This window comes from Dermacentor variabilis, chromosome 5 (genome assembly GCF_050947875.1).
Source record: "Dermacentor variabilis isolate Ectoservices chromosome 5, ASM5094787v1, whole genome shotgun sequence".
In the NCBI taxonomy this organism is placed as follows: Eukaryota; Metazoa; Arthropoda; class Arachnida; order Ixodida; family Ixodidae; genus Dermacentor; species Dermacentor variabilis.
Genome location: NC_134572.1, coordinates 4041576 through 4066656, shown reverse-complemented (window position 1 = coordinate 4066656; position 25081 = coordinate 4041576). Strand labels below are relative to the sequence as shown.

Sequence of the window (25081 nt, the reverse complement as noted above, 5' to 3'; positions counted from 1 at the left end):
CATATTTAGAACGTGTTTCATCGTTTAAGTATTTCATGTTGCTTTGATAGTAATTTACACTGGAAAAAGCACGTGCATAAATATGCTATGCAATAAGTCGCCTTTGGATGTTACACACTTCTCATTGAACTGCAATAGTTTCCAGAGCCTTTCTACTACACACTGCCCCATAGCCACATTAGTTACTCCACGTATTACATGTCCTGCTCAACTCGATCTTTTTATCTCAATGTCAACTAGAATATCGGCTGTCCCTGTCCGCTCTAATGCACACCTAATGCCGGCCTCCCCATTTGTTCTCCGAGTCCTCTTTCTGCCTTTTAATCTTACGCATGTTTCGTTCGATCACTCTTTGCGCGGTCCTTAACTTCTTCTCAAGCTTCTTTGGCGGCCTCCGAGTTTCTATCCAGTTGCTATTACTGATAGAATGCAATGATTGTAACCTTTTCTATGATAGCGGAAAGTTGCTGGTCATGACTTGACATCCATTTAATTTTATTTTTTAAGTTTCCTTCCCATGATTAGGGTTTCCTGTGAACAAGTGGCCTAAATAAATGCGCTCTTGCATAGATTCTATAGCCCCCCCTCCTCCCCGAGCGCGAATCACGAATTCTCCTTTTCTTGGCACGCTACTGAACATTACCTCAGTTTTCTGCATGTTAATATTCAGACCTACTCTTACGCTTTGTCGGCTAAAGTCATCAATCATGTGTTGCGAACCATCTCTATCATTGCTGAATAGGAAAATGCCATCTGAAAACCGCACGTTGCTCACTGCAAACAATTTTTTTCCTATGAAATAGGGCAGAACAGACACGCGCAAAAGCTCCCTAACATCTGACGCCGTGAAAGATTCAACTGTACGTGGTTTCAAACTACCCAGAGAAGCAAATGAAGGAAGAAGTTATGAAAAATGTTCACATACTATATTGGGACCGTCTTTTTGTAGACCTCCGTGAATCACTGAGCGGTCACTCATATGCGGAAACGATGGTGCGCAGATGATCACGCACAACAAGTTTGACATCCAGACATTCCGAAATGACATCGCCTTGGTGCGGTTGGCGGAGCCCGTGAACCTGGAAGGGAGTAACGCCAACCTTCAGACTGTCTGCCTGCCCGACGAGAGCATGGACTTTTCCAAGGCTCGCTGCATGGCCACGGGCTGGGGAGAGACGCAGTTCAGTGAGTGAGGGGCAAGAGGCAACACAGCGCAAGAGGCAACACGGGGACAAAAAAAAAAAAAAAGAGAAATGAACTGAGTGGGAAATGGGCGCTTGTCCCATCTCGTTCTCGCCCCCTGTGTCGCCTCTTCTGCTGTAAACGCTCAGAGGCCTCGCAGTATGCTCTAACCTGTTTTGCAGCCGTTATCCCTGACGACACTAGGAGATAAAGTATATATCTTACTACACTTGTGTCTGATAGAGATATTTTGCTACCTCTCATGCGGAGTAACTATGGTGGACGTACCGCATACTTTCCATATGGTCTTTCTGGGACAGTCTACCACTTTACATTAAACGGTGGTCATCATTTTATTGATATAATATATATATATATATATATATATATATATATATATATATATATGTTTTCCTCCTTATTATGTTTTGCGTTGTCCTTCTAGCATATCGTTCATAGCTTTATCATTTCTTATTTCTATCATCATCATAACCATCAGCCTATTTTATGTCCACTACAGGACGAAAGCCTCTCCCCGCGATCTCCAATTACCTCTGTCCTGCGCCAACCGATTCCAACTAGCACCCGCAAATTTCCTCATTTCGTTTCATCACCTAGTCTTCTGTCGTCCTCTACTGCGCTTCCCTTCTCTTGGTACCCATTCTGTTACCCTAATGGGCCAACGGTTATCTACTCTACACATTACATGACCTGCGCAGCGCCATTTTTTTCTCTTCATGTCAATTAGAATGGCGTCTATACCCGGATGCTCTATTATCCAAACCGCTCTCTTTCTGTCTCCTAAAGTTATGCCTAGCATTCTTCGTTCCATCGCTCTTTGAGCAGTCCTTGTTCTCAAGCTTCTTTGTCAGTCTCCATGTCGCTGCCCAATATGTCAGCACAGGTAAAATGCACTAATTGTATACCTTCCTTTTCAATGATAACGGTAAGCTTCCAGACAAGAGCTAAGGTTGTCTGCCGTATGCCATCCAACCAATTTTTATTCTGTGAATTTCCTTCTCATGGTCAGGGTTCCCTGTGATTAGTTGACCTAGGTAAACGTACTCCTTCACCGACTCTAGAGGCTGACTGGCGATCCTGAATTCTTGTTCCCTTGCCCGGATATTCATCATTATCTTTGTATTTTGCATATTAATCTTCAGCTCCACTCTTACACTCTCTCTGTTAAGGTCCTCAATCATTTCTTGTAACTCGTCTGCAGTGTTGCTGAATAGAACAATGTCGTCGGCAAACCAAACTGAGCATGTGTTGGTGGGCTAGTTGGTTAAGCATGATTACAAAGACGGCGCCGAATAAAATACACGAAGAAGGTGCTGTCTCGTGTCCCTCCTTCGTGTTTTTTTATTCGGCGCCGTCTTTGTAATCGGCAAACCGAAGGTTGCTAAGGTATTTGCCGTCGACCCTTACTCCTAAACCTTCCCAGTTTAACAGGTTGAATATTTCTTCCAAGCACGCAGTGAATAGCATTGGAGAGATTGTGTCTCCTTGTCTGACTCCTTTCTTTATAGGTATCTTCTTATTTTTCTTGTGTAGAGTTAAGGTGGCTATGAAATCTCTGTAGATATTTTTCAAGGTATTTACGTAAGCGGTCTGTACACCTAGGCGCATGGCCACAGAGTTGGCAGGCGACAGAGACAGTGCGTGCAGTTTCACGTTTCCTAGGTGACACGGGCCTGGACTCACGCCTGTGATACCAGTTATGTAATGTGTCCTTCACTTCGTTCCTCCCATTATCATCCCCCATTGTGACCCTTTTTCTTCCCCTCTTCCCCTTCCCTTACGTAGAGTAGCAGGCCAGATGCTCCAATATCCGGCCGACCTCTCTACATTTTCCAATCATTAAAATACTCCTCTTGATTACGCAATGTCTCTATACCTGCTGGTATCTCTACTGAATCAAATGCCTTTTCGTAATCTATGAAAGCCATATAGCGAGGCTTATTGTACTCTGCGTATTTCTCGATAACCTGATTAATGACATGGATGTGATCCATTGTAGAGTGTCTCTTCCTGTAGCCAGCCTGTTCCCGTAGTTGACTGAAGTCCAGTGTTTCACTTATTCTATTGGGGATTATATTGGCAAATAATTGATATAATACTGGGAGTAAGCTAATGGGCCTATAATTTTTCAATTCTTTAACGTCTCCCTTTTTGTGTATTAGTGTAATGTTTGCATTCTTCCAGTTTTCTGGGACCCTTGCAGTCGGTAGACACTTCGTATAAAGAGCCGCCAGTTTTCCAAGCACTATGTCTCCTTCATCTTTGATTAAATCGAGTGTTATTCCATCTTCTCCTGCCGCTTTCCCCGTTTCATGCCTTGCAAGACCATTCTTACCTCATCTTTAGTTATATGAGGAGTTTCTGTATCCTGTTCAGTATAGTATTGAATGGAGTTATCCTGAGTCCTCTGGGTACTGTACAGGTCAATATAGAATTATTTCGCAGCTTTTGCTATGCCTTCGAGATTGCTGATGATATTACCCTGCTTATGTTTCAGTGCATACTTCTTGGTTTGTCCTACGCCAAGTTTTCTTGTCACTGATTTCAGACTGCGTCCATTTCTTACGGCTTCCTCAGTCTTTCTCACGTTATAATTTCGAATATAGCTTATTTTCGCCTTCTTGATGAGTTTTAACAGTTCCGCGAATTATAACTTATCTCTTGAGTTGGACACTTTCATTCTTTGTCGTTTCTTTATTAGGTCCTTCGTTATTTGGGAGTGCATGCCTGCTGGTTGCCTTGGTGCCTTGCCTCCCACTTCAATTGCTGCCTCTGAAGCCAGCCTCGTTACGGTTTCATTAATTACCTCTATGTTATCATCTTCATCTCTCTGCTCTAAGGCTGCAAATTTGTTTGCAAGTACCAGCCTAAATTTGTCTGCTTTTACCCTTACTGCCTCTAAGTTAGCCTGTTTCTTCTCGACCAATTTTGCTCTTTCTCTCTTCAAATTGAGGTGAATCCTAGCCCTCACTAACCTATGATCACTGCACCTTACCCTATCTATCATTTCTACATCCTGCACTATACTGGGGTCAGCAGAAAGTATGAAATCAATATCATTCCTTGTTTCACCATTAGGGCTTTCCCAGGTCCACTTTCTGTTGCTACGCTTCCTGAAAAAGGTGTTCATTATTCTCAGCTTATTTCTTTCTACGAATTCTACAAGCATCTCTCCTCTAGCGTTTCTAGAATCGACGCCGTAGTTGCCAATTGCCTGTTCACCCGCCTGCGTTTTCCCCCCTTTTGCATTGAAGTCACCCATTACTACTGTATACGGAGTTTGCACTTTTCTCATCGCTAATTCAACCTCTTCATAAAACTGATCTACTTCCTCGTCGTCGTGACTGGATGCTGGAGCGTAGGCTTGTACTGCCTTTATTCTATACCTTTTATTAAGTTTGATTACACCTACTGCTACCCTCTCATTAATGCTGTAGAATTCGTCAATGTTGCCCGCTATATCCTTCTGGATTAGGAATCCTACTCCGTATTGCTTTTATCAGGGAGACCTCCACAATAGAGGACATGTCCGTTATTCAGCAACGTATAAGCCTCACCAGTTCTTCTAATCTCGCAAAGGCCGATGACACACCAAACGATGTCTGATAGTTCCTAGAGGAGTACTGCTAAGTAGCCTCCTGTCCGGAGGCTGAACCTGGCTACGTTTCACGCTACAACGTTATATAGTGAGGCAAGTCTAGCAGTGCTAGTGGAGGAATTAGAGGGCAGTAAATGAGATATAATAGGGCTTAGTGAAGTTAGGAGGACGAAAGAAGCCTATACAGTGCTGAAAAGCGGGCGCGTCCTGTGCTACCGGCGCTTAGCGGAGAGACGAGAACTAGGAGTCGGATTCCTGATTAATAAGGATATAGCTGGTAACATACAGGAATTCTATAGCATTCACGAGAGGGTGGCAGGTCGTGTTGTGAAACTTAATAAGAGGTACAAATTGAAGGTCGTACAGGTCTACGTCCCTACATCCAGTTATGATGACCAGGAAGTCGAAAGCTTCTATGAAGACGTGCAATCGGCCATGGGTAAAGTCAAAACAGAATAAACTATACTGATGGGCGACTTCAATGCCAGGGTAGGCAAGAAGCAGGCTGGAGGCAAGTCAGTGGAGGAATATGGCATAGGCTCTAGGAAAAGCAGGGGAGAGTTATTAGTAGAGTTTGCAGAACAGAATAATATGTGGATAATGAGTACCTTTTTCTGCAAGTGGGATAGCCGAAAGTGTACATGGCATCATACAAGATGTGGACGTGCTCGGCAAGGTGCGCTGCAGTGACCATAGGATGGTAAGAACTCGAATTAGCCTGGACTTGAGGAGGGAACGGAAGAAACTGGTACATAAAAAGCCTATCAATGAGTTAGTTGCATGAGTGAAAATAGAGGAATTCCGGATCAAGCTATAGAACAGGTATTCGGCCTTAACTCAGGAAGAGGACCTTAGTGTTGAAGATATGAACGAAAATCTTATGGGCATCATTAAGGAATGTGCAATAGAAATCGGTGGTAACTCCGTTAGACAGGATGCCCGTAAGCTATCGCAGGAGACGAAAGATCTGATCAAGAAACGCCAATGTATGAAAGCCTCTAACCCTGCAGCGAGAATAGAACTGGCAGAACTTTGCAAGTTAATCAACAAGCGTAAGACAGCTGACATAAGGAAGTATAATATGGATAGAATTGAACAGGCTCTCAGGAACGGAGGAAGCCTAAAAGCAGTGAAGAAGAAACTACGAATAGGCAAGAATCAAATGTATGAGCTAAGAGACAAAGCCGACAATATCATTATTAATATGGATGAGATCGTTCAAGTGGCTGAGGAGTTCTATAGAGAATTTTTACAGTACCAGTGGCACCCACGACGATAACGGGACAGAATAGTGGACAGTAATTTGAAATCCCACAATTAAAGCCGGAAGAAGTAAAGAAATCCTTCGGAGCTATGCAAAGGGGGAAGGCAGCTGGGGAGGATCAGGTAACAGCAGATTTGTTGAAGGATGGTGGGCAGATTGTTCTAGAAAAACTGGCCACCCTGTATACGCAATGACTTATGACTTCTAGCGTACCGGCATCTTGGAAGAACGGTAACATAATCCTAATCCGTAAGAAAGGGGACGCCAAAGGCTTGAAAAATTATAGACCGATCAGCTACAAAGTATTTACTAAGGTAATTGCAAATAGAACCAGGAACACCTTAGACTTTCGTCAACCAAAGGACCAGGCAGGATTCCGTAAAGGCTACTCAACAATAGACCATATTCACACTATCAATCAGGTGATATATAAATGTGCGGAATATAACCAACCCTTATATATAGCTTTCATTGATTACCAGAAAGCGTTTGATTCAGTCGAAACCTAAGCAGTCATGGAGGCATCGCGGAATAAGGATGTAACGAGCCGTATGGAAAAATACTGAAACATATCTATAGCGGCTCCACAGCCACCGTAGTCCTCCATAAAGAAAGCAACAAAATTCCAATAAAGAAAGGCGTCAGGGAGGGAGATACGATCTCTCCAACCCTATTCACAGCATGTTTACAGGAGGTATTCAGAGACCTGGATTGCGAAGAATTGGGGATAAGAGTTAATGGAGAATACCTTAGTAACTTGCGATTTGATGATGAGATTGCCTTGCTTTGTAACTCAGAGGACCAACTGCAATGAATGCTCAATCACCTGGAGAGGCAAAACAGAAGGGTGGGTCTAAATATTAATCTGCAGAAAACTAAAGTAATCTTTAACAGTCTCGGAAGAGAACAGCTGTTTACGATAGGTAGCGAGGCACTGGAAGTAGTAAGGGAATACATCTACTTAGGACAGGTAGTGACTGCGGATCCGGATCATGAGACTGAAATAATCAGAATAAGAATGGGCGGGGGTGCGTTTGGCAGGCATTCTCCGATCATGAACAGCAGGTTGCCATTATCCCTTAACAGAAAAGTGTATAACAGCTGTGTGTTACCAGTACTCACGTACAGGGCAGAAACCTGGAGGCGTACGAAAAGGGTTCTACTTAAATTGAGGACGACGCAATGAGCTATGGAAAGAAGAATGATAGGTGTAACGTTAAGGGATAAGAAAAGAGCAGATTGGTAGAGGCAACAAACTCGAGTTAATGACATCTTATTAGAAATCAAGAAAAAGAAATGGGCATGGGCAGGACATGTAATGAGGAGGGAAGATAACCGATGGTCATTAAGGGTTACGGAATGGATTCCAAGGGAAGGGAAGCGTAGCAGGGGGCGGCAGAAAGTTAGGTGGGCGGATGAGATTAAGAAGTTTGCAGGGACAACATGGCTACAATTAGTACATGACCGGGGTAGTTGAAGAAGTATGGAAGAGGCCTTTGCCCTGCAGTGGGCGTAACCAGGCTGATGATGATGATGAACCGTATGATGATGATGATGAAGCTAGCCTGACTCGACAGAGTTCGGCAATTAAAGGTTGACAGGGTCAGTTTCCATTGGCAGCTTGTGCGGACCCAGAGGTTTTTAGCAGCCTCTGCTGCGTTACAGGTCTGTCCGCCACCTTGGACAGGTGCTCCGCAGCTGCTGGGGACTGAGGGCCGTGAGTTAATTGTAGATATCATTGGGGAGGTTGTGGCAGAATATTGCACCAGGGAGGCCAATTCCTGTTGCTGTGAGGGAGTGTTTTTGTTCAAGCTTAGTGGGCCTTCCTAGTTTGGTTGTACTTGGATTAGCATAGCCCCACTCGCTCTCGGCATCTTTCACCGGTGTCAGGGGCCACTCCAAGCCAGTGCTGGTGTTATCTTTTTTTTGAACTAAGTTTACTACCGTGTTAAAAATTTTTAAGCAATTACTATGCAGCGATTGATGGGGTCCCCTCTTACAATGTTAAGGTCTCTGACTTCTGTAAACTACTAATTTTTCTATTGCTTTCATCTTATGAACCTAATAAACATGTTGTTTCCTTAAAAAAAATGAGGTGAGATTGTTAAGCTCAATGCTGTAAGGTGTTTTTTTGTGCTGGTAGACATGCAAGTGTGCTTGTCCTTGTATTTGAGCTCTTTTTTGGCGTCTTACACTGTGAATAATTTCAGGCGCTGGTTTTCGCGAGTGATGATCATTGGCTATGTGTTGAACCTATCTATACAAAGGCCCAAACTAAGATGGACAATTTTTGGGAAAAAATGGTCTCGTTCTTGCATGCACAGAAAAAATGGAAGAGTCATGCATGGCACAGTACATGCAGCATCTGCTCTATCGGAAATGCAATTACTCTTCTACAAATCTCTTCTAGCGGCGGAGTAGAGGGACATAGAGCATTTGCAGCCCATTTACTCTTTTACAACTCTCTTCTTGCGAACAATATAAACGGTCTCTTAAGCCCCTGTGTATAGTGTCTCCCCCACACGGACTCAGTGCTTACTCTCTCCCTTTTTACCTCTTTCTATTCCCCTTTCCCACACCCCCAGTGTAGGGTGGCATACCGGATGCTCTTCTGGTTGACTTCCCTGCCTTTCCTATCCTTGTTTTCTCTCTTTCTCTTCTAGCAGCGGAGTAGAGGGGCATAGAGCATTTGCAGCACATTTACTCTTATGATTCTCTTATAGCGGCGGAGTAGAGAGGCAAGAGCATTTGCAGCACATTTACAATTTTACAACTCTATTCTAGCGGTGGAGTAGAGGGGCATAGAGCATTTCCAACACATTTACTCTTTTACAACTCTTCTAGCACCGCAGTAGAGGGTCATAGAGCATTTTCAACACATTTACTGTTTTACAACTCTTCTAGCACCGCAGTAGAGGGGCAAAGAACATTTGCAGCCCATTTACTCTTTTACAACTCTCTTCTAGCTATGGATAGAGGGGCATAGAGCATTTCCAACACATTTACTCTTTTACAATTCTCCTCTAGAGGCGGTGTTGAGGGGCCTAGAGCATTTGCAGCACATTTGCTATTTACAGATCTCTTCTAGCGGCGGAGTAGAGGGGCATAGAGCATTTCTAACACATCTACTCTTTTGCAACTATCTTCTAGCGGTGGAGTAGACGAGCATAGAGCATTTGCGGCACATTTACTCTTCTACAACTCTCTTCAAGCAGCGGACTAGAGGGGCATAGAGCATTTCCAGCACATTTACTCTTTTACAACTCACATCAAGCGGCGGAGTAGAGGGGCATCGAGAATTTCCAACATATTTACTGTTTTACAATTCTTCTAGCACCGAAGTAGAGGGGCATAGAGCATCTCCAACACATTTACTATTTTACAACTCTCTTCTAGCCGCGGTGTAGAGGGGCATAGAGCATTTCCAACACATTTACTCTTTTAGTATTCTTCTAGCACCGCAGTAGAGGGGCATAGAGCATTTCCAGCACATTTACTCTTTTACAACAATCATCTAGCAGCGGAGTAGAGGGGCATCGAGCATTTCCAACACATTTACCTTTCTACAATTCTTCTAGCATCGCAGTAGAGGGGCATAGAGCATCTCCATCACATTTACTCTTTTACAACTCTCTTCTGGCAGCGTAGTAGAGGGGCATTGAGCATTTTCAATGCATTTACTCTTTTGCAATTTATCTAGCGGCCGAGTAGAGGGGCATAGAGCATTTCCAACACATTTACTCTTTTACAACTCTCTTCTAGCGGCGGAGTAGAGGGGCATTGAGCATTTCCAATACATTTACTATTTTACAACTCTCTTGTAGCGGCGGGGTAGAAGGGCATAGAGCATTTCCAACACATTTACTCTTTTACAATTCTTCTAGCACCGCAGTAGAGGGGCATAGAGCATCTCCAACACATTTACTCTTTTACAACTCTCTTCTAGTGGCGGGGTAGAGGGGCATAGAGCATTTCCAATACATTTACTATTTTACAACTCTCTTGTAGCGGCGGGGTAGAAGGGCATAGAGCATTTCCAACACATTTACTCTTTTACAATAATTCTAGCACCGCAGTAGAGGGGCATAGAGCATTTCCAACACATTTACTCTTTTACAATTCTTCTAGCACCGCAGTAGAGGGGCATAGAGCATCTCCAACACATTTACTCTTTTACAACTCTCTTCTAGCGGCGGAGTAGAGGGGCATTGAGCATTTTCAACACATTTACTCTTTTACAATTCTTCTAGCACCGCAGTAGAGGGGCATAGAGAATTTCCAGCACATTTACTCTTCTACAACTCTCATCTAGCTACGGAGTAGAGGGGCATAGAGCATTTGCAGCACATTTACTCTTTTACGACTCTTCTAGCGGTGGACTAGAGGGGCATAGAACATTTCCAGCACATTTACTATGTTACAACTCTCATCTAACGGCAGAGTAGAGGGGCATCGAGCATTTCCAACACATTTACTCTTTTACAATTCTTCTAGCACCACAGTAGAGGGGCATAGAACATTTCCAACACATTTACTATTTTACAACTCTCTTCTAGTGGTGGAATAGTGGGGCATAGAGCATTTCCAACACATTTACTCTTTTACAACTCTCTTCTAGCGGCGGAGTAGAGGGGCATGGAGATTTTCCAACACATACACTATGGCGAACACGCAAATGCTCTCTGCATCGACGGCAAGAGCTCTGCGATAGCCTCTGGGAGTAAATAGGCTTCACAGCAGCGAAGCGATACACCGATCATCATCATCATCAGAAGCAGCAGCAGCAGCAGCGGCGGCGGCAGCGGCAGCGGCGGCAGCAGCAGCAGCAGCGGCGACGGCGGCGGCGGCGGCAGCGGCAGCAGCAGGCGGCAGCAGCAGCAGCGGCGGCGGCGGCGGCGCAGAAGGGAGCAGCAGCAGCAGCCTCGCCCACTGCAGGGCAAAGGCCTCTCCCATACTTCTCCAACTACCCCTGTCAAGTACTTATTGTAGCCATGTCGTCCCTGCAAACTTCCTAATCTCACCCGCCCACCTAACGTTTTGCCGCCCCCTGCTACGCTTCCCTTCCCTTGGAATCCATTCTGTAACCCTTAATGACCATCCGTTATCTCCCCTCCTTATGACAAGTCCTGCCCATGCTCATTTCTTTTTCTTGATTTCTAATAAGATGTCATTAACTCGAGTTTGTTTCCTCTACTAATCAGCTCTTTTCTTATCCCATTACGTTACACCTATCATTCCTCTTTCCATAGTTTATTGCGTCGTCCTCAATTTAAGTAGAACCCTTTTCGTAAGCCTCCAGGTTTCTGCCCCGTAGGTGAGTACTGGTAAGACACAGCTATTATATACTTTTCTCTTGAGCGATAATGGCAACCTGCTGTTCATGATCTGAGAATGCCTGCCAAACGCACCCCAGCCCATTCTTATTCTTCTGATTATTTCCGTCTCATGATCCGGATCCGCCGTCACTACCTGCCCTAAGTAGATGTATTCCCTTACGACTTCCAGTGCCTCGCTGCCTATTGTAAATTGCTGTTCTCTTCCGAGACTGTTAAGCATTACTTTAGTTCTCTGCAGATTAATTTTTAGACCCACTCTTCTACTTTGCCTCTCCAGGTGAGTCAGCATGCATTGCAATTGGTCGCCTGAGTTACTAAGCAAGGCAATATCATCAGCGAATCGCAAGTTACTAAGGTATTCTCCATTAACTCTTATCCCCAATTCTACCCAATCCAGGTCTCTGAATACCTCCTGTAAACACACTGTGAATAGCATTGGAGAGATCGTATCTCCTGGCCTGACGCCTTTCTTTATGGAGGACTACGGTGGCTGTGGAGCCGTTATAGATATCTTTCAGTATTTTTACATACGGCTCGTCTACACCCTGATTCCGCAATGCCTCCATGACTCCTGAGGTTTAGACTGAATCAAACGCTTTCTGGTAATCAATGAAAGCTATATATAAGGGTTGGTTATATTCCGCACATTTCTCTATCACCTGATTGATAGTCTGAATATGGTCTATTGTTGAGTAGTCTTTACGGAATCCTGCCTGGTCCTTTGGTTGACAGAAGTCTAAGATGTTCCTGATTCTATTTGCGATTACCTTAGTAAATACTTTGTGGGCAACGGACAGTAAGCCGATCGGTCTATAATTTTTCAAGTCTTTGGAGTCCCCTTTCTTATGGATTAGGATTATGTTAGCGTTCTTCCAAGATTCCGGTACGCTCGAGGTCATGAGACATTGCATATACAGGGTGGCCAGTTTTTCTTGGACAATCTGCCAACCATCCTTCAACAAATCTGCTGTTACTTGATCCTCCCCAGCTGCCTTTCCCCTTTGCATAGCTCCCAAGGCTTTCTTTACTTTTTCGGCGTTACTTGTAGGATCTCAAATTCCTTTAGACTATTGGTTCTTCCATTATCGTCGTGGGTTCCACCGGTACTGTATAAATCTCTATAGAACTCATCAGCCACTCGAACTATCTCATCCATATTAGTAATGATATTGCTGGCTTTGTCTCTTAACGCACACATTTGATTCTTGGCAATTCCTAGTTTCTTTGTCCCCCCCCCCCCCCTCCAGCGTGCTTTTTCTCGCACATGCGGCACACGGCGCGTGACGATGGCAAGAAATGCGCCTGGAGTGTCCATAGAATTTCTGTCGCAATAATAAACGAATAAATAAATAAATAAATAAATAAATAAATAAATAAATAAATAAATAAATAAATAAATAAATAAATAAATAATCTGCTGACTTTTCTTTTCTTTACTGACTTTTCTTTTCTCGCGCACGCTTGAACAACATTATATAGCAGCGCGCTTTTCAGTCTTTCGTGTTGAGGTGCACGCGTCCACTTCTTCGAAAACCGCTACCACCTGCCTGCCGATTAAGTAAAAACGTATACACATGCATAACACTTCTGCAGGCTGTGAAGGGCGTCCCGCCCAGAAAAAGCTCGAAACTGCTCACCGGAAACGAGACGCTTGGCAAAACGCTTGCTCTGGATCTTGCCGTGGCCGGCACAAAGTTTGGCGACGAATGTATCCAGAATTTCAGTTCAGACTACGCGTACGTTGCCGATGCAGTCTTCAGAAATGAGTAGCTCTCCATCGGCCCGTACGACCTCTAGCGAGGCAATTCGAGCCGCCGTCACATCGGTGGCACGGGTGCGGTGATTTCTGCTCACGGTTAACCTCTTCTGGTGATTCGCAGAGGGACGCCACTCGGACGTGCTGATGGAAGTGATGCTGCCCGTGTGGCCGCACGACAAGTGCGTGCGAGCCTATAAGAACTACAATAAAATCACCACGTCCATGTTCTGTGCCGGGTACGTCGAGGGAAAGAAGTCATCCTGCAGCGTGAGTGCTTTTTCTGGCGTCGGCCTTTTTATGCGGCACCGTTGCCACTTGACCGGGATGGCGCAAGTGGCGTCCATTATGCGCTTTCATTTGCCTGGTCCCCAGTTTTCCTCAAATGCATGCAAACTTATTCCTTTTGGTACTGCCGCACACTTTACTGAAATGCAGTGCGCAATGTGCTGCATCATGTCATCAAGGTTTAAATGCGTAGAGAGGGCCTTGCTTTAGCGATGGCGAAATGAAACTGTAGGAACCCAAATCAATGTTTAAGGCTGTCCTCTGCTGCCAATATATCAGATTTACCTATGACATCATGAGCTAAAGCTATACGCACTCCGTAACATTGCTTAACTCTGTAGCCAGCTACCGTTTGCGTGTGCTATAGAGTCAGTTCAGCGCGTGCTCAGCAGCAGCGCCCGTAACTGTCTTCTGACGAAGGAACGCTAAAGCATTCGTGCACCCGACAAAGTGATCTTTCCTGCCGCCACGCCATCGGATGGTGCTGCCCTCCGCGCACCGTCCACAGGCTGCGCCCGCACGCATGTCGTAGTTGTGACGCCGGGCGGTCACGCCTTGTTTTTTCATTCGCTCACCGCTGCGCCGTGTTATAATGACAGAAAGCTGAGCTAGTTGGTAAGGATTCATTACGCAAAAAAAGAAGTGAGGCGTGCAGACAGGACACAAGAGTAGAGAAGTGGACAACACGAACGCCGACTATCAACTGAAGGGAGCACTGAGGCGAAAAAAGAAAAAGGACACAAAACTCATCTGCGCATGCTCAGGAATGGTAACACCACGTGTCAGTCGGGTAGACGTGCCGGTCTACGTGAGAGATAACTGTTAAGGCACTTAATCTCTTCCTCATGTAAAGTAATCGAAGGCTGACTCACGCATGCACTTCCACCATTATAGATATGCCATGCCTCTACCATAAGACGCGTATCATCATTCTTATGCCTGTACAATATCGCGCATTCATCTAACTCTGGCGTGCAGTTACAATCTCGGCAATGTAGCGAAAGATTAGAAGGCGATCCACCGGTTCACGACCTCTTATGTTCCATTAGCCTCTGATTGATGCACCGCCCCGTTTGCCCTACGTAGAACTGGCCACAGCTAAGGGGAATTTTATAAACCACACCCGTACGGCAGTCAGTAAAACTTTTGTTCTTATTGTGATTCACTGCACAAATATCTGTTCGTTTTTTGCCTTTTACCCGCTCCTTTTTATTCTGTACGGCAGCGCATATCTTACCTAGCTTATTGGGAGCAGTGAAAGCAACATTAACATCATATCTACTTGCAACTTTTTTAAGCCTGTGCGACACTGAATGAATATAGGGAATAGCCACTACTCTTCTTTTGCTAACAACAAAGTAAGAGGAAACACCTTTCTAATAATTCACCGCCAAATAACGCACTGGTTCTTGGAGACGCCATCGTAAGTGATTACCATAGAAGAACCCTTGTTTCAGGTCCTAAGCACTGTTTTAAACCTAACATAAAACCCGTTGACGTTTTAAGCATACCACGCTGCATAACCACGTTCGTCCCGGAAGAAGAACGCTCACGCTGTATTTCGGATTGCATTGCTGGCATTAAACAATCAAATTCTCATTTTAAGACGCCTGACCCTGTCCGACCGTTAGTTTATTACTTTGTGGAGCATAAACTTAGACCAGTAATATCTGACAAGGAAGGTCATTTCGTAATTATGCCAGATGACATGTTTTCAGAAAACGCGATTTCAGCCATAGAAAAGAATTTGCAGCCAGTAAAACTCATGCCTTCGGTAGTTAAGCAACGTGCGGTTGACCTCTAGTCAAGGCATAATCTTGATAGGCTTGTCCGCAATGTCAAGAAAGCTAAATCCCTCACCTTAGAACTGTTTTTCTCGGCCAAGACCCATAAACAAGAAATTCCTTTTCGTGCTATAGTGCCAGAGAAAGGGACGTGGCAGGTTTGTGTCGCTAGTTACCTACAGAACTGCCTAGCTTCACTAGTTTTTTCAGACCCCTTTTGCTTAGGTAATTCTCAGGCACTTGTTCAGTATTTGAGAGAGGAAAATCCTGGGGATTGTACAGCTTTTAGTATGGATATCGAAGACCTGTATTATTCCTTGCCGCATGACGGGTTGCTAAATTCCGTAAATGAGTGCATTAAAGAACAAGTGCAAGAGTCGGCTTTTACTGACAGATGCGGTCTTTCCACGGGAGCTTTTCTAGAAATTATTTCAATGTACTTGAAGTCGACACTGATTGGGTGGAGAGATTGCGTTTTTCTGCAGAAATCAGGCATTTCTATTGGCTCAAAGGTTGCCCCTATTCTTAGCAACATTTACCTGAGTAAGGTTGACAACTGCTTAGAGAAAGCCTTAGGTGATAGCGTTATCAAGATATTTCGTTACGTTGATGATTACCTGATTTTCTGCAATAGGGAAGAATTCGATTCCGCTGCTACCTCAGTAAGTGAGCAATATAACCTTTATGGGGGAGGATTAAAGTTTACCAAGGAATTTCCTCAGCGACGCGTAATTCAGTTTCTTGACATTTTCTTGATCTTCGAACAAAATCATGTTTGTTGGCAGTACTCCCTAAGATCTGCGAAGCCGTTGCTAAACTTTCAATCCAAGCATTCCAAAGTAGTAAAAAACGGAATTGCCATGTCGTGCCTTAAGTCTTCCCTCACCAGATCCTGCATGCACAAAATGAGCGCCAGTTTTGATGCGCAGGTCCGGCGCCTATTAGAAGCAAGTTATCCTAGTGTAGCAGTGGCCACCGTGGCTGAGCGCTTAAGAAGTCGGTTTCGAGAGGGGCGGACGTGATTACAGAAAGTAGTAAAAGCAAAAAAAAAAAGAGTAGTGGCTATTCCGTATATTCATTCAGTGTCGCACAGGCTTAAAAAAGTTGCAAGTAGATATGATGTTAATGTTGCTTTCAGTGCTCCCAATAAACTAGGTAAGATATGCGCTGCCGTACAGAATAAGAAGGAGCGGGTAAAAGGCAAAAAAAACGAACAGATATTTGTCCAGTGAAGCAGAATAAGAACAACAGTTTTACTGACTGCCGTATGGGTGTGGTCTATAAAATTCCCCTTAGCTGTGGCCAGTTATACGTAGGGCAAACGGGGCGGTGTATCAATCAGAGGCTAATGGAACATAAAAGGTCGTGAACCGGTGGATCGCCTTCTAATCTTTCGCTACATTGCCGAGATTGTAACTGCACGCCAGAGTTAGATGAATGCGCGATATTGTACAGGCATAAGAATGATGATACGCGTCTTATGGTAGAGGCATGGCATATCTATAATGGTGGAAGTGCATGCGTGAGTCAGCCTTCGATTACTTTACATAAGGAAGAGATTAAGTGCCTTAACAGTTATCTCTCACGTAGACCGGCACGTCTACCCGACTGACACGTGGTGTTACCATTCCTGAGCATGCGCAGATGAGTTTTGTGTCCTTTTTCTTTTTTCGCCTCAGTGCTCCCTTCAGTTGATAGTCGGCGTTCGTGTTGTCCACTTCTCTACTCTTGTGTCCTGTCTGCACGCCTCACTTCTTTTATTGCGCCGTGTTAATTCTTCACTTATCGCGCCCAAATCTCAATTTGATCGACAGCTTTTCGACAAGCTGTTAAAGTAGCCGTCAGAATTGCGCTTCTACGAGCAACGCCCGGCGCCGTATGAACACTTTAGCTTTCGGTCAGACTTGGCGATTTCCAGCATCTTAAGGAGTCTTGAAAAACAAAACTTAGACAGGAGCATTCGCGGAAACTGGCCTCCTAGCGCTTCCACAATCAAACAACGTAGTCTTTTTTTTCTACTCGGTTACATAACTTTTCAGTGGCAGCAGCAGCAGGGCTTTGTCTCTAGTTGTCTAATTTTCAGCTTGGACGTCACGCTGCTTTAACGACGCCTGAAACTTTATCACATGCCCAGGAAGAGTGCGTTGTTTTGATTATTGTGATCGACCATTAAGTGCAACTTAAGCTCTTGCGGGTTGCTTTTATCCATTATTGGCAGTGAGGAGTTACGGAGTCGCCATCTATCGGAAGCGCCTCGCTGGCGTAGTATGAGGGATCACGTGGCGCGCTCCTCATAGGTTTTGCTGTCAGCGCTCACTGAAAACACCACGCGCGAGCTCTCCCGGACATTTCTATAAGTACTTTCGAAACGAGAGAAGTTTCTTACTGTCTAAACAATAATCTTGGGCAAACTGAAAGCACACAATCGTTTACAGACGTTATCTCCTTACCGAATACGTACAGTGAACGCCACTGCGCGCGGTCGCCGCGATGCAGTCTCCCGAACCGGCTTCTTGCGTGAAAGGTAGGTAAACGCTGAGAGCATACTATGTGAAATATGTTCTTATAGTGTTTGTATAACTAAATGGAGCGTAATAGAACGAAGCCTCAATGCAGCGATCGCGCAGATTCGCAGCGACCGACTGCGCGTCTGCATGCTTGTCCGCGCACTGTTTCGCTTTCTCCGCGCGCGCGTTTTCGCACCGTGCCATGAGCTTTAGGCCGCAGAATATGAGCATTTGACAGTATACAAGCAACCATTGCTGCGTGGGCACTATTAGAGCTGTTCAAAAATAATTTCATTGTAGAGACTTCGACGCCTGTGATGTCCCGTCGCGACGATTCAATTTTTTTTTCTTCTAAATTCTTTGACCTTTCAATATTATTTTTCGAGTTGCGTCGCACTGTATGTTTATCGGTGTTCTCAGCGTGCAATTTCCCGCTGCTCCTTTTTTGTAATCCAGTGCATTAATTCATAACGCAAACATGACCATATGCCATGCTTTTTTTAAATGTGCTTCTTACCGCTGCCTTTGCACTCCACTGAACTTGCGAGTATCTATAGCATCGACAAGTTCATAGACCAAACCGTCATGACATTAGTCGGGCAGCGGACTCGGGCGAGCGTCTCAGTGCGCGTTTTCAGAACATCGCAGACCGGGCGCCGTAGCAGAAATCATCCTCGCGTCTGTGCTTCCTGCATACCCGAGTTGTAGCCGATGACTGTTTGCCGGTTTCATGTTTCGCGAGCCAAGCTTCACGCAGCCTCTTGTCCTGCGGCTACGTGTGAATAAGGCTGACACCGGCCTCCGTTACGTGCGTCCGGCCCTGCGGAACCGAGCAGTAGCCTACCATATATGTCGCGCGCCTTCAAAGGCAGCCACTACCTATTGTAGTGCTTTGAAGCGTTGTAACGGAGACACTCGAAGCGGGAAAATTTCGCCACTAAATGAGGACCGCAGCGTACGAGGGAATTTAAACTCGTTTTCAGCTCGCTTCGGCGCGCCCGAAGCAGCCGACACGGCCGCTATGTCCACGTGATCCCTCCTACACGTCACGCCGACGGTGGCGCCAGCTTTTCCAGTGGTGGAGCTCGAGGCCAATAGTGTTTTAACAGCGTATGTTCAGCATGTGATGAGAAATTCTTCCCGTAATGTGGAATTTTCAATGACCAAAAGTAGGCAGTCAATTTCAGAGCGTTCTTCCGCAGAAGCTTGACTACTAGTGTGGTCTCTTGTTTTGCAAACACCACCCGGTGCAAATTCCTATTCATTAAGTTGCAACACCTGTACATTATACGGCACAACAATTTACAAATACTGCGCAAAACACGAGAAGGCCCCAGCGTCAGCTGAAAATACACGACAGCCAGCTTTCTTACATCGAGAAGCTAATGTAGCACAATAACCAGTCTACTAAACATGCTAACGGGCGCGAAAAGTAAACACACGAAGAACCCAACACACACAGATTATTGTGTGTGTCTTGTTCTCTGAGTGCTGCGCCTGCTTTCCGCGTTGCAATAGCGAATTTAGATCGTAGCGCGCGGACTGATTGCTGCCATGTTATTACATAATCACGCTGTGGCAGCGCAGACTTCATTCAGGGCGACAAGCGAAATTTGCTGGATGGCGAAAAACCGGCGACGCGACAGCGACGGATCGCCTTCGCGGAGGGCGATCCGTCGCTGTGTGTGTATATATATATATATATATATATATATATATATATATATATATATATAGAATACAAGGACACCTAAGCGCTTTTTGTGAATTGTGAATGCGAAATCATTAACGTCCGATGGAACGCCGCTGAGGGGTCCTTATGAACTCCTCGCGCGGGCAAGCGAGCGCGTGCCATGCTAGCTTGCCCGACTGCCATAGAGTCTGATGGGGACGGTCCCGAGCCAGTGCTGAGCAGTATCGAAGATACATGTATCCTAAATGCTATCTTACTCTCTCGGTATCTGTATCATGATACGTCTGGCAAGACGTGTATCAGTATTTGTATTTCCGATATATGAAAGAATGTATCAAATGTCCTTAAGATACAAGATACTGGGCTATCGCAACATCGCCGTGTGAAACTATAAACGTTGGTTGAACTCTCCTTCTCAAGCTGATACTGCTGCCACTAAGCAACCTAAATATAACTAAAGCCAGCGACATTCTTTTATCTTTCCGCCAGATCGAGAACTCCAGCGAGGGCAGGCGATTATGTCAGGATGAAATAAGTAGAATATGTCACTGCAGCATTATGTGCTCTCTCTATACACGATGCGTCACAAAAAATGTCGCCACCAGCCCTGCTGTACACCTGTCCGGTGATCTGGTATTGCGTAAACGGTAATACCATTGCGAACAAGGTAAAACTCCACAGTGGTATTTGCGCCATCGCGCAGAGGCTTCTGATTGAAATTCGTGTAATTCGATGGCGACCCGCTAGCTGGTCGGCAAGCAGAGCAGCGACTCTCGTGAATTACAAGAGAGACAAGCAAAAGCCGCCGATGTGAATAAATAGCTTTCATGTTAAGCGTCTAAAGCAACTCCAATAAATTGTTTCGGAACGAAAATATTATACTTTGAGCAGAAAAGACGAAAGTTTTGGGATACTAAGAAATCTTTCATTCAAATGAAAGAGGTTGGTCGGAATTAAGAAGTTTTCAAGCAAACATCTTTGTCCATGCGCGTTTGCTGCAATATTATATAGATCTATAATAAGAAATTTACGAATGTATCGAAATATCTTAAGATACGAATGGAACGTATTGTATCGGATACTATTATTGTGGTTGTATCTTGTATCATATGACGATACAATTGCAAAGTATCTTTGCCCAGCTCTGTCCCGAGTAAGCCGCAGTGATTTTGACCTCACCGATTTTGTTACACCTGGCATGGCAATGGAAATTTCGGTCCAAGTACAGAGCAGAGGCCTGCCATTTGGGAGACGCTGGTTTAGCCCAGTGGGCAAGACACTTGGTCACTGAGCGTGGGGTCGTAGGTTTGAAACTCACTACCGCCAACGTTCTTCTTTGGAATTTATTTTTATACATAATATTCTTTATAGCGATTACCGAGACCAAGTTCGAAGGCAGGCGGGAGCTAGCGCGGGCAAGGAACACGCAGATGATACACAGGCCTCGCAGAGCGAGAGCGAGGGTGGTGCTACGTCGCGGCGATGCCCTTTCCCCTCACGAAACACTTGGCGCGTCAGCGGGCAGCCCGTGTACCCTTTCGGTCGCTCTGCACCGTCGAGGCGTGAACGTGACGTGGCGTCGCACTCAACGGGAACTTAGGTGCCGCTTCGCTGCTACAGACGCCGGCTTTCTCGCTCAATTCGATGTATTGGCATAAAAAAAATGTTATGTCTGTTTGCGCGCATGAGGTGTGCATTGGCTGTGTTTTCGAAAGTATTCAGCGCTACATCGTCAATATCGCGTGATGTATCTTGCAAATGATTTCGCTGCTAGTGGGGAACCCGCTCTGCAATACAAGTTCCCGCGAAGAAGTTTCCTGCGGTTGCGTGTTGTAGTAAACAAAACACGCGGATTCCTGGAAGGGCAGGCTGTGTGTAGCGAGAGAGAAAGTATTTCTTCTCCATAGCCGCACCTGCGTTTTGACCCACATGCTTGGCCTCTCCTGCGCGCGAGAAACAAATCGTGTTGTGGCGGCGGTACTCGAAAGCCGGCCCTTGAGAATATGCGTCGTCGCCTGCGACGTGCTGACGCAATAGCGAGCCACAATGTCCGCCTACGCGTGTTCTGACAGCGTTCCTCTGCTGCAGGGTGACTCTGGCGGGCCGCTGCAGTGCACTTTCGACGAGCGCACTTGGTTCTTGGCTGGCGTGGTGTCCCACTCGGTGTACTGCGCGCTCCCCAACATGCCCACAGTGTTCACTAAAGTGGCGCCTTTCTTGGACTTTATCCATCACCAGATGGGCCAGCACTGAACCTGATTAAAGAAACTGGAAAAAGACATCACTGTCTCCTTGTACGCCCATTCAAACCGGCTGACATTCACATATTTCCAAAACGCGAGCGGCGTTGTTGGAGCCGCTGGCGCTAAATATCGTTTCCACGTGGAAAGCTCAGTGAGCAGCTCATTCAGGGCGGCAGCCATCATTCCAACGCTCCAGCGCTACGAATACCATAATTCGTAAGAATCACGCAGACAGGGACGGGGAAGAGGAGGCATGGGTGGCGCGCATTTTTAATAACTTTGCCCTGAGCATGCAACTTCCGTGGTGCTGAAAGATATGCAACGTGGTGCTGGGAATACGATGATGTCCCGGCATCTCTTGACGTAAGCTTGCTGTTTGCAAATGCACTCGTTGATCTGGCAGTATAAGTACGCAAAGCGCCGTAGATACGTTACAGGACAGAACACCCATCCCCATCTCGCAAGACTGCTACGGTTCTGCTTGCAGAACACGAACTTTACTGATGACCATGAATTAGGATGTATGCTATGAGCGACTTCTTTGAAACGGGGTGGGTTGCGCCACCGAGCACTTGTTCTTATTTTGCCTCACGCCCTATCTGTCCTTTTGAAGACACACACACGCGCGCGACTGGCAGCTCGAGACACTTTGCGTGCATCAGTGCGTTTCCTTCCGGCTCGGAAAAAACACTTTTATGTAGCTCATATTGAGCAACAGAAAGCTGTATCGGGAGTTTATAATGGTGCTGCACAATTTTCTCATCGGCATTTTTATATAATATTTGAGAAATTGATTAATTAAGACCAATTATAAATTAAGCAGAATGCAAAAAATTATCTATCTCCAAGCGACGGCAAACAACATTACCTTACTTCTGTCCAGCTACATGGCATTTGCATATTTTTTTAATGTTGGCGCATGATAGTTGGGACACCCTGTATAAGAGACACCGGAAATTAAATAAGGCTGTGGGAACACTGCAATGACGTCAAAAGAACTACAAAGCGGCGTCTACTGCCCTCGCACGGTATGTGGCTTCTGCTGGGCACATGATGCACCGAAATACCGCCTGAGTAATCGCCACAAAAAAGAAACTGTTTCCGGATTTGCACTTACAACCTTTGATTACCCAAACCACCGCGCACAGGCTTAAGACGAGTACCGGCGGTGTTTCTCATTCCTGCAAAACGTGATAACACGCAAATGAGTTTGCTTCACCCCTTGCTGTCACTGTGAACAATGCTCTCGTGGTGAAGCCCAACATTTTTTACAGCGAAGCTGTATATCTCTACCGTACAAAGAAATTTTCGTGTCGTTGTTGGCGTGGTAAGACAAAAAAAAAAAACTCCCTATACGTGGGCCGATCCCGAAGATAGTGCAATGCCGTGCCGACCCGCAGCGGAGGTGCAGTTCGCTATTAAGCGGCCCAAATACACAGCTTCGCTGGTCATCTTTCTTCACTGAGTGGAAAGGCACTGAGATTTTTTACAGCGAATCTGTATCTGACTAGGTTCTGAAAAAAATTTGCGTGCGTCTATGGAACCATGCAGATAGAGAATTTCTCCCCATACATGGCCCCATCCCGAAGATAGTGCAATACCGGGCCGACCCGAGGCGGAGGTGAAGCAGGCTTGAAGCACTCTGCCAACTTGCAAGAATAAGTTTAATATCTTATGTCCAAGTACAACTCGTATCAGATATTAAGCTGATAAGAACAGATACTGCACTTCGACCCGCGTCGGCCATGCCTACATTCGCTCCGCCGTCTCTTTGTCGCCGTTTTAAGCACTTGCGTATTTCCTTCCGCTCTCCCGTGGTGGCGGTCGCGTAAGCGTGCCACCCGCCAGCACTGCGAGGCGGGAAGAAATGCGAACCGTCCATGTGGCCCCGATCCCGCAAACTTGGGACGTTGCACCCAAGCAACGGCCAGGTTTCAGAGGTAGTTTGTGTGGAACCAATTTTGCGTGTCCTGTGCCGTATGTGAGCTTGTGTATTTTCTTGCATATTTTCGCAATTATCCCCTCTTGACTATTGTCGTCAGGGTTGGAAGGGACAGGAATGGTTCTGGCACACTAGAGCTGGGCCATGAAGCCTGCCTGCCTTAGGTAAGCCATGAGTACATGAAGTAGCCATTTCCGCTGACGGTGGTTTCCAGCAGGTCGTGTCGCTCATACGGTCAGGCGTATTTACATCAAAACTCCAGCTCTCCGACTGCCATCGTATGCTCCACCTCTGCGATGCCTTCCTAATGTCTAGGTCCAGGTATCATCTACCCTACACGTACCTACGTCGCCAAGACATAATTCGCCTTGAGGCACTCATCGGCAAAGCGACAAAGCTGGCGCTGGGATTCCCTCTATGCGTTAGCACATATATTCTCACCGGACGTCGGATGCCACATCACTGTCACCGAACTCATCGCCATCTTTCACTATGGTAAGGAGCTCCATCTACAGCAAACAGAAGGTCGCCACATATTATGTAGGGTAGGGATGCAACCATCTGCCACACCCCCAACAGCCACATAGCCACTCTCTCCACAAGGTAGACCACTACTAAATATATCACCTCTCCCACGATACGAACCCAGAAAAATAATGAGGTTCGTAGGCAAGAACGGGTAGCATACTGCACCAGGCACACCGCACGTAAGCCGGGTGGCACATACTGCTATTTAAATGCCAGTCGAGAGGACAAGGGTTCGCTTATTTCCGAAGTTGACCACCACCATCCCACATCGCACACGAAGCTCAGTCAACCCCATCGCAGCCGAGCTACAGGCTGCCGCCGCAGCAATCCAATGCCCTTCTCCTTCAGCCACACAAACGCCCATTATACTCACAGACCGTGTGCAGAAAACTTCCGCTTAGTGGCGTACCCGCACATATCGCGAAGCACTTACAGCAACATCTGTATTGCCCGGTAGATATCGTCTGTGTAGCCGATAACGCGGCAACGTCAGGGAATAAACGAGCTAATCAGTTTGCCTGCGGAAACCCGGCACCTGACAGTCCCCGGCCAGACCCAGACTAATCGCTATCGACCCCACCACATCTCGACCCACATTGGGACGCGCGCCGGATCTACCCAAGCTGCATTACAATCTCAATCACCGGCGTGCTCATCCGCCAGGCACTCTTCTGCCCGTGTCCACCTTCCAAATGGCCTGCGCGCGGAAAACTGGCCACTGTGCCACCCTTGGGGTGGCTGCCCCAATACTACCCGCATCTTATGGCACTGCTTCCCAACAATAAACCCCTTGCCCCCCCCCCCCCCACTCAAAAAAAAAGAAAGAAAGAAACGTTATGACTTGCGTCGTAAACAGCTAGGAGCTGCACAACATTAGAAGAGAGACCGTCGCCGCTTCGAACCACGGCAATCTTTGCATTGAAAACATTGTATCTTTGT

General features: G+C 46.0%; 1 protein-coding gene and 1 pseudogene across 1 annotated transcript in view; one reads left to right on the top strand and one right to left on the bottom strand.

Moving 5' to 3' along the window:
* The window catches only part of LOC142582180 (anionic trypsin-2-like), a 103876-nt gene extending 82173 nt beyond the window's left edge, over positions 1-21703 (top strand). The window contains exons 5-7 of the mRNA XM_075691578.1: positions 1002-1185; positions 13282-13427; positions 21518-21703. Of these exons, the coding sequence (XP_075547693.1) occupies positions 1002-1185; positions 13282-13427; positions 21518-21682 (495 nt within the window). The 3' untranslated portion in view covers positions 21683-21703. The remainder of the gene's footprint in view (positions 1-1001; positions 1186-13281; positions 13428-21517) is intronic.
* Positions 21704-23239: 1536 nt separating this feature from the next.
* LOC142583820 (U2 spliceosomal RNA) lies at positions 23240-23419 on the bottom strand (annotated as a pseudogene).
* Between the last annotated feature and the right edge of the window lie 1662 nt (positions 23420-25081).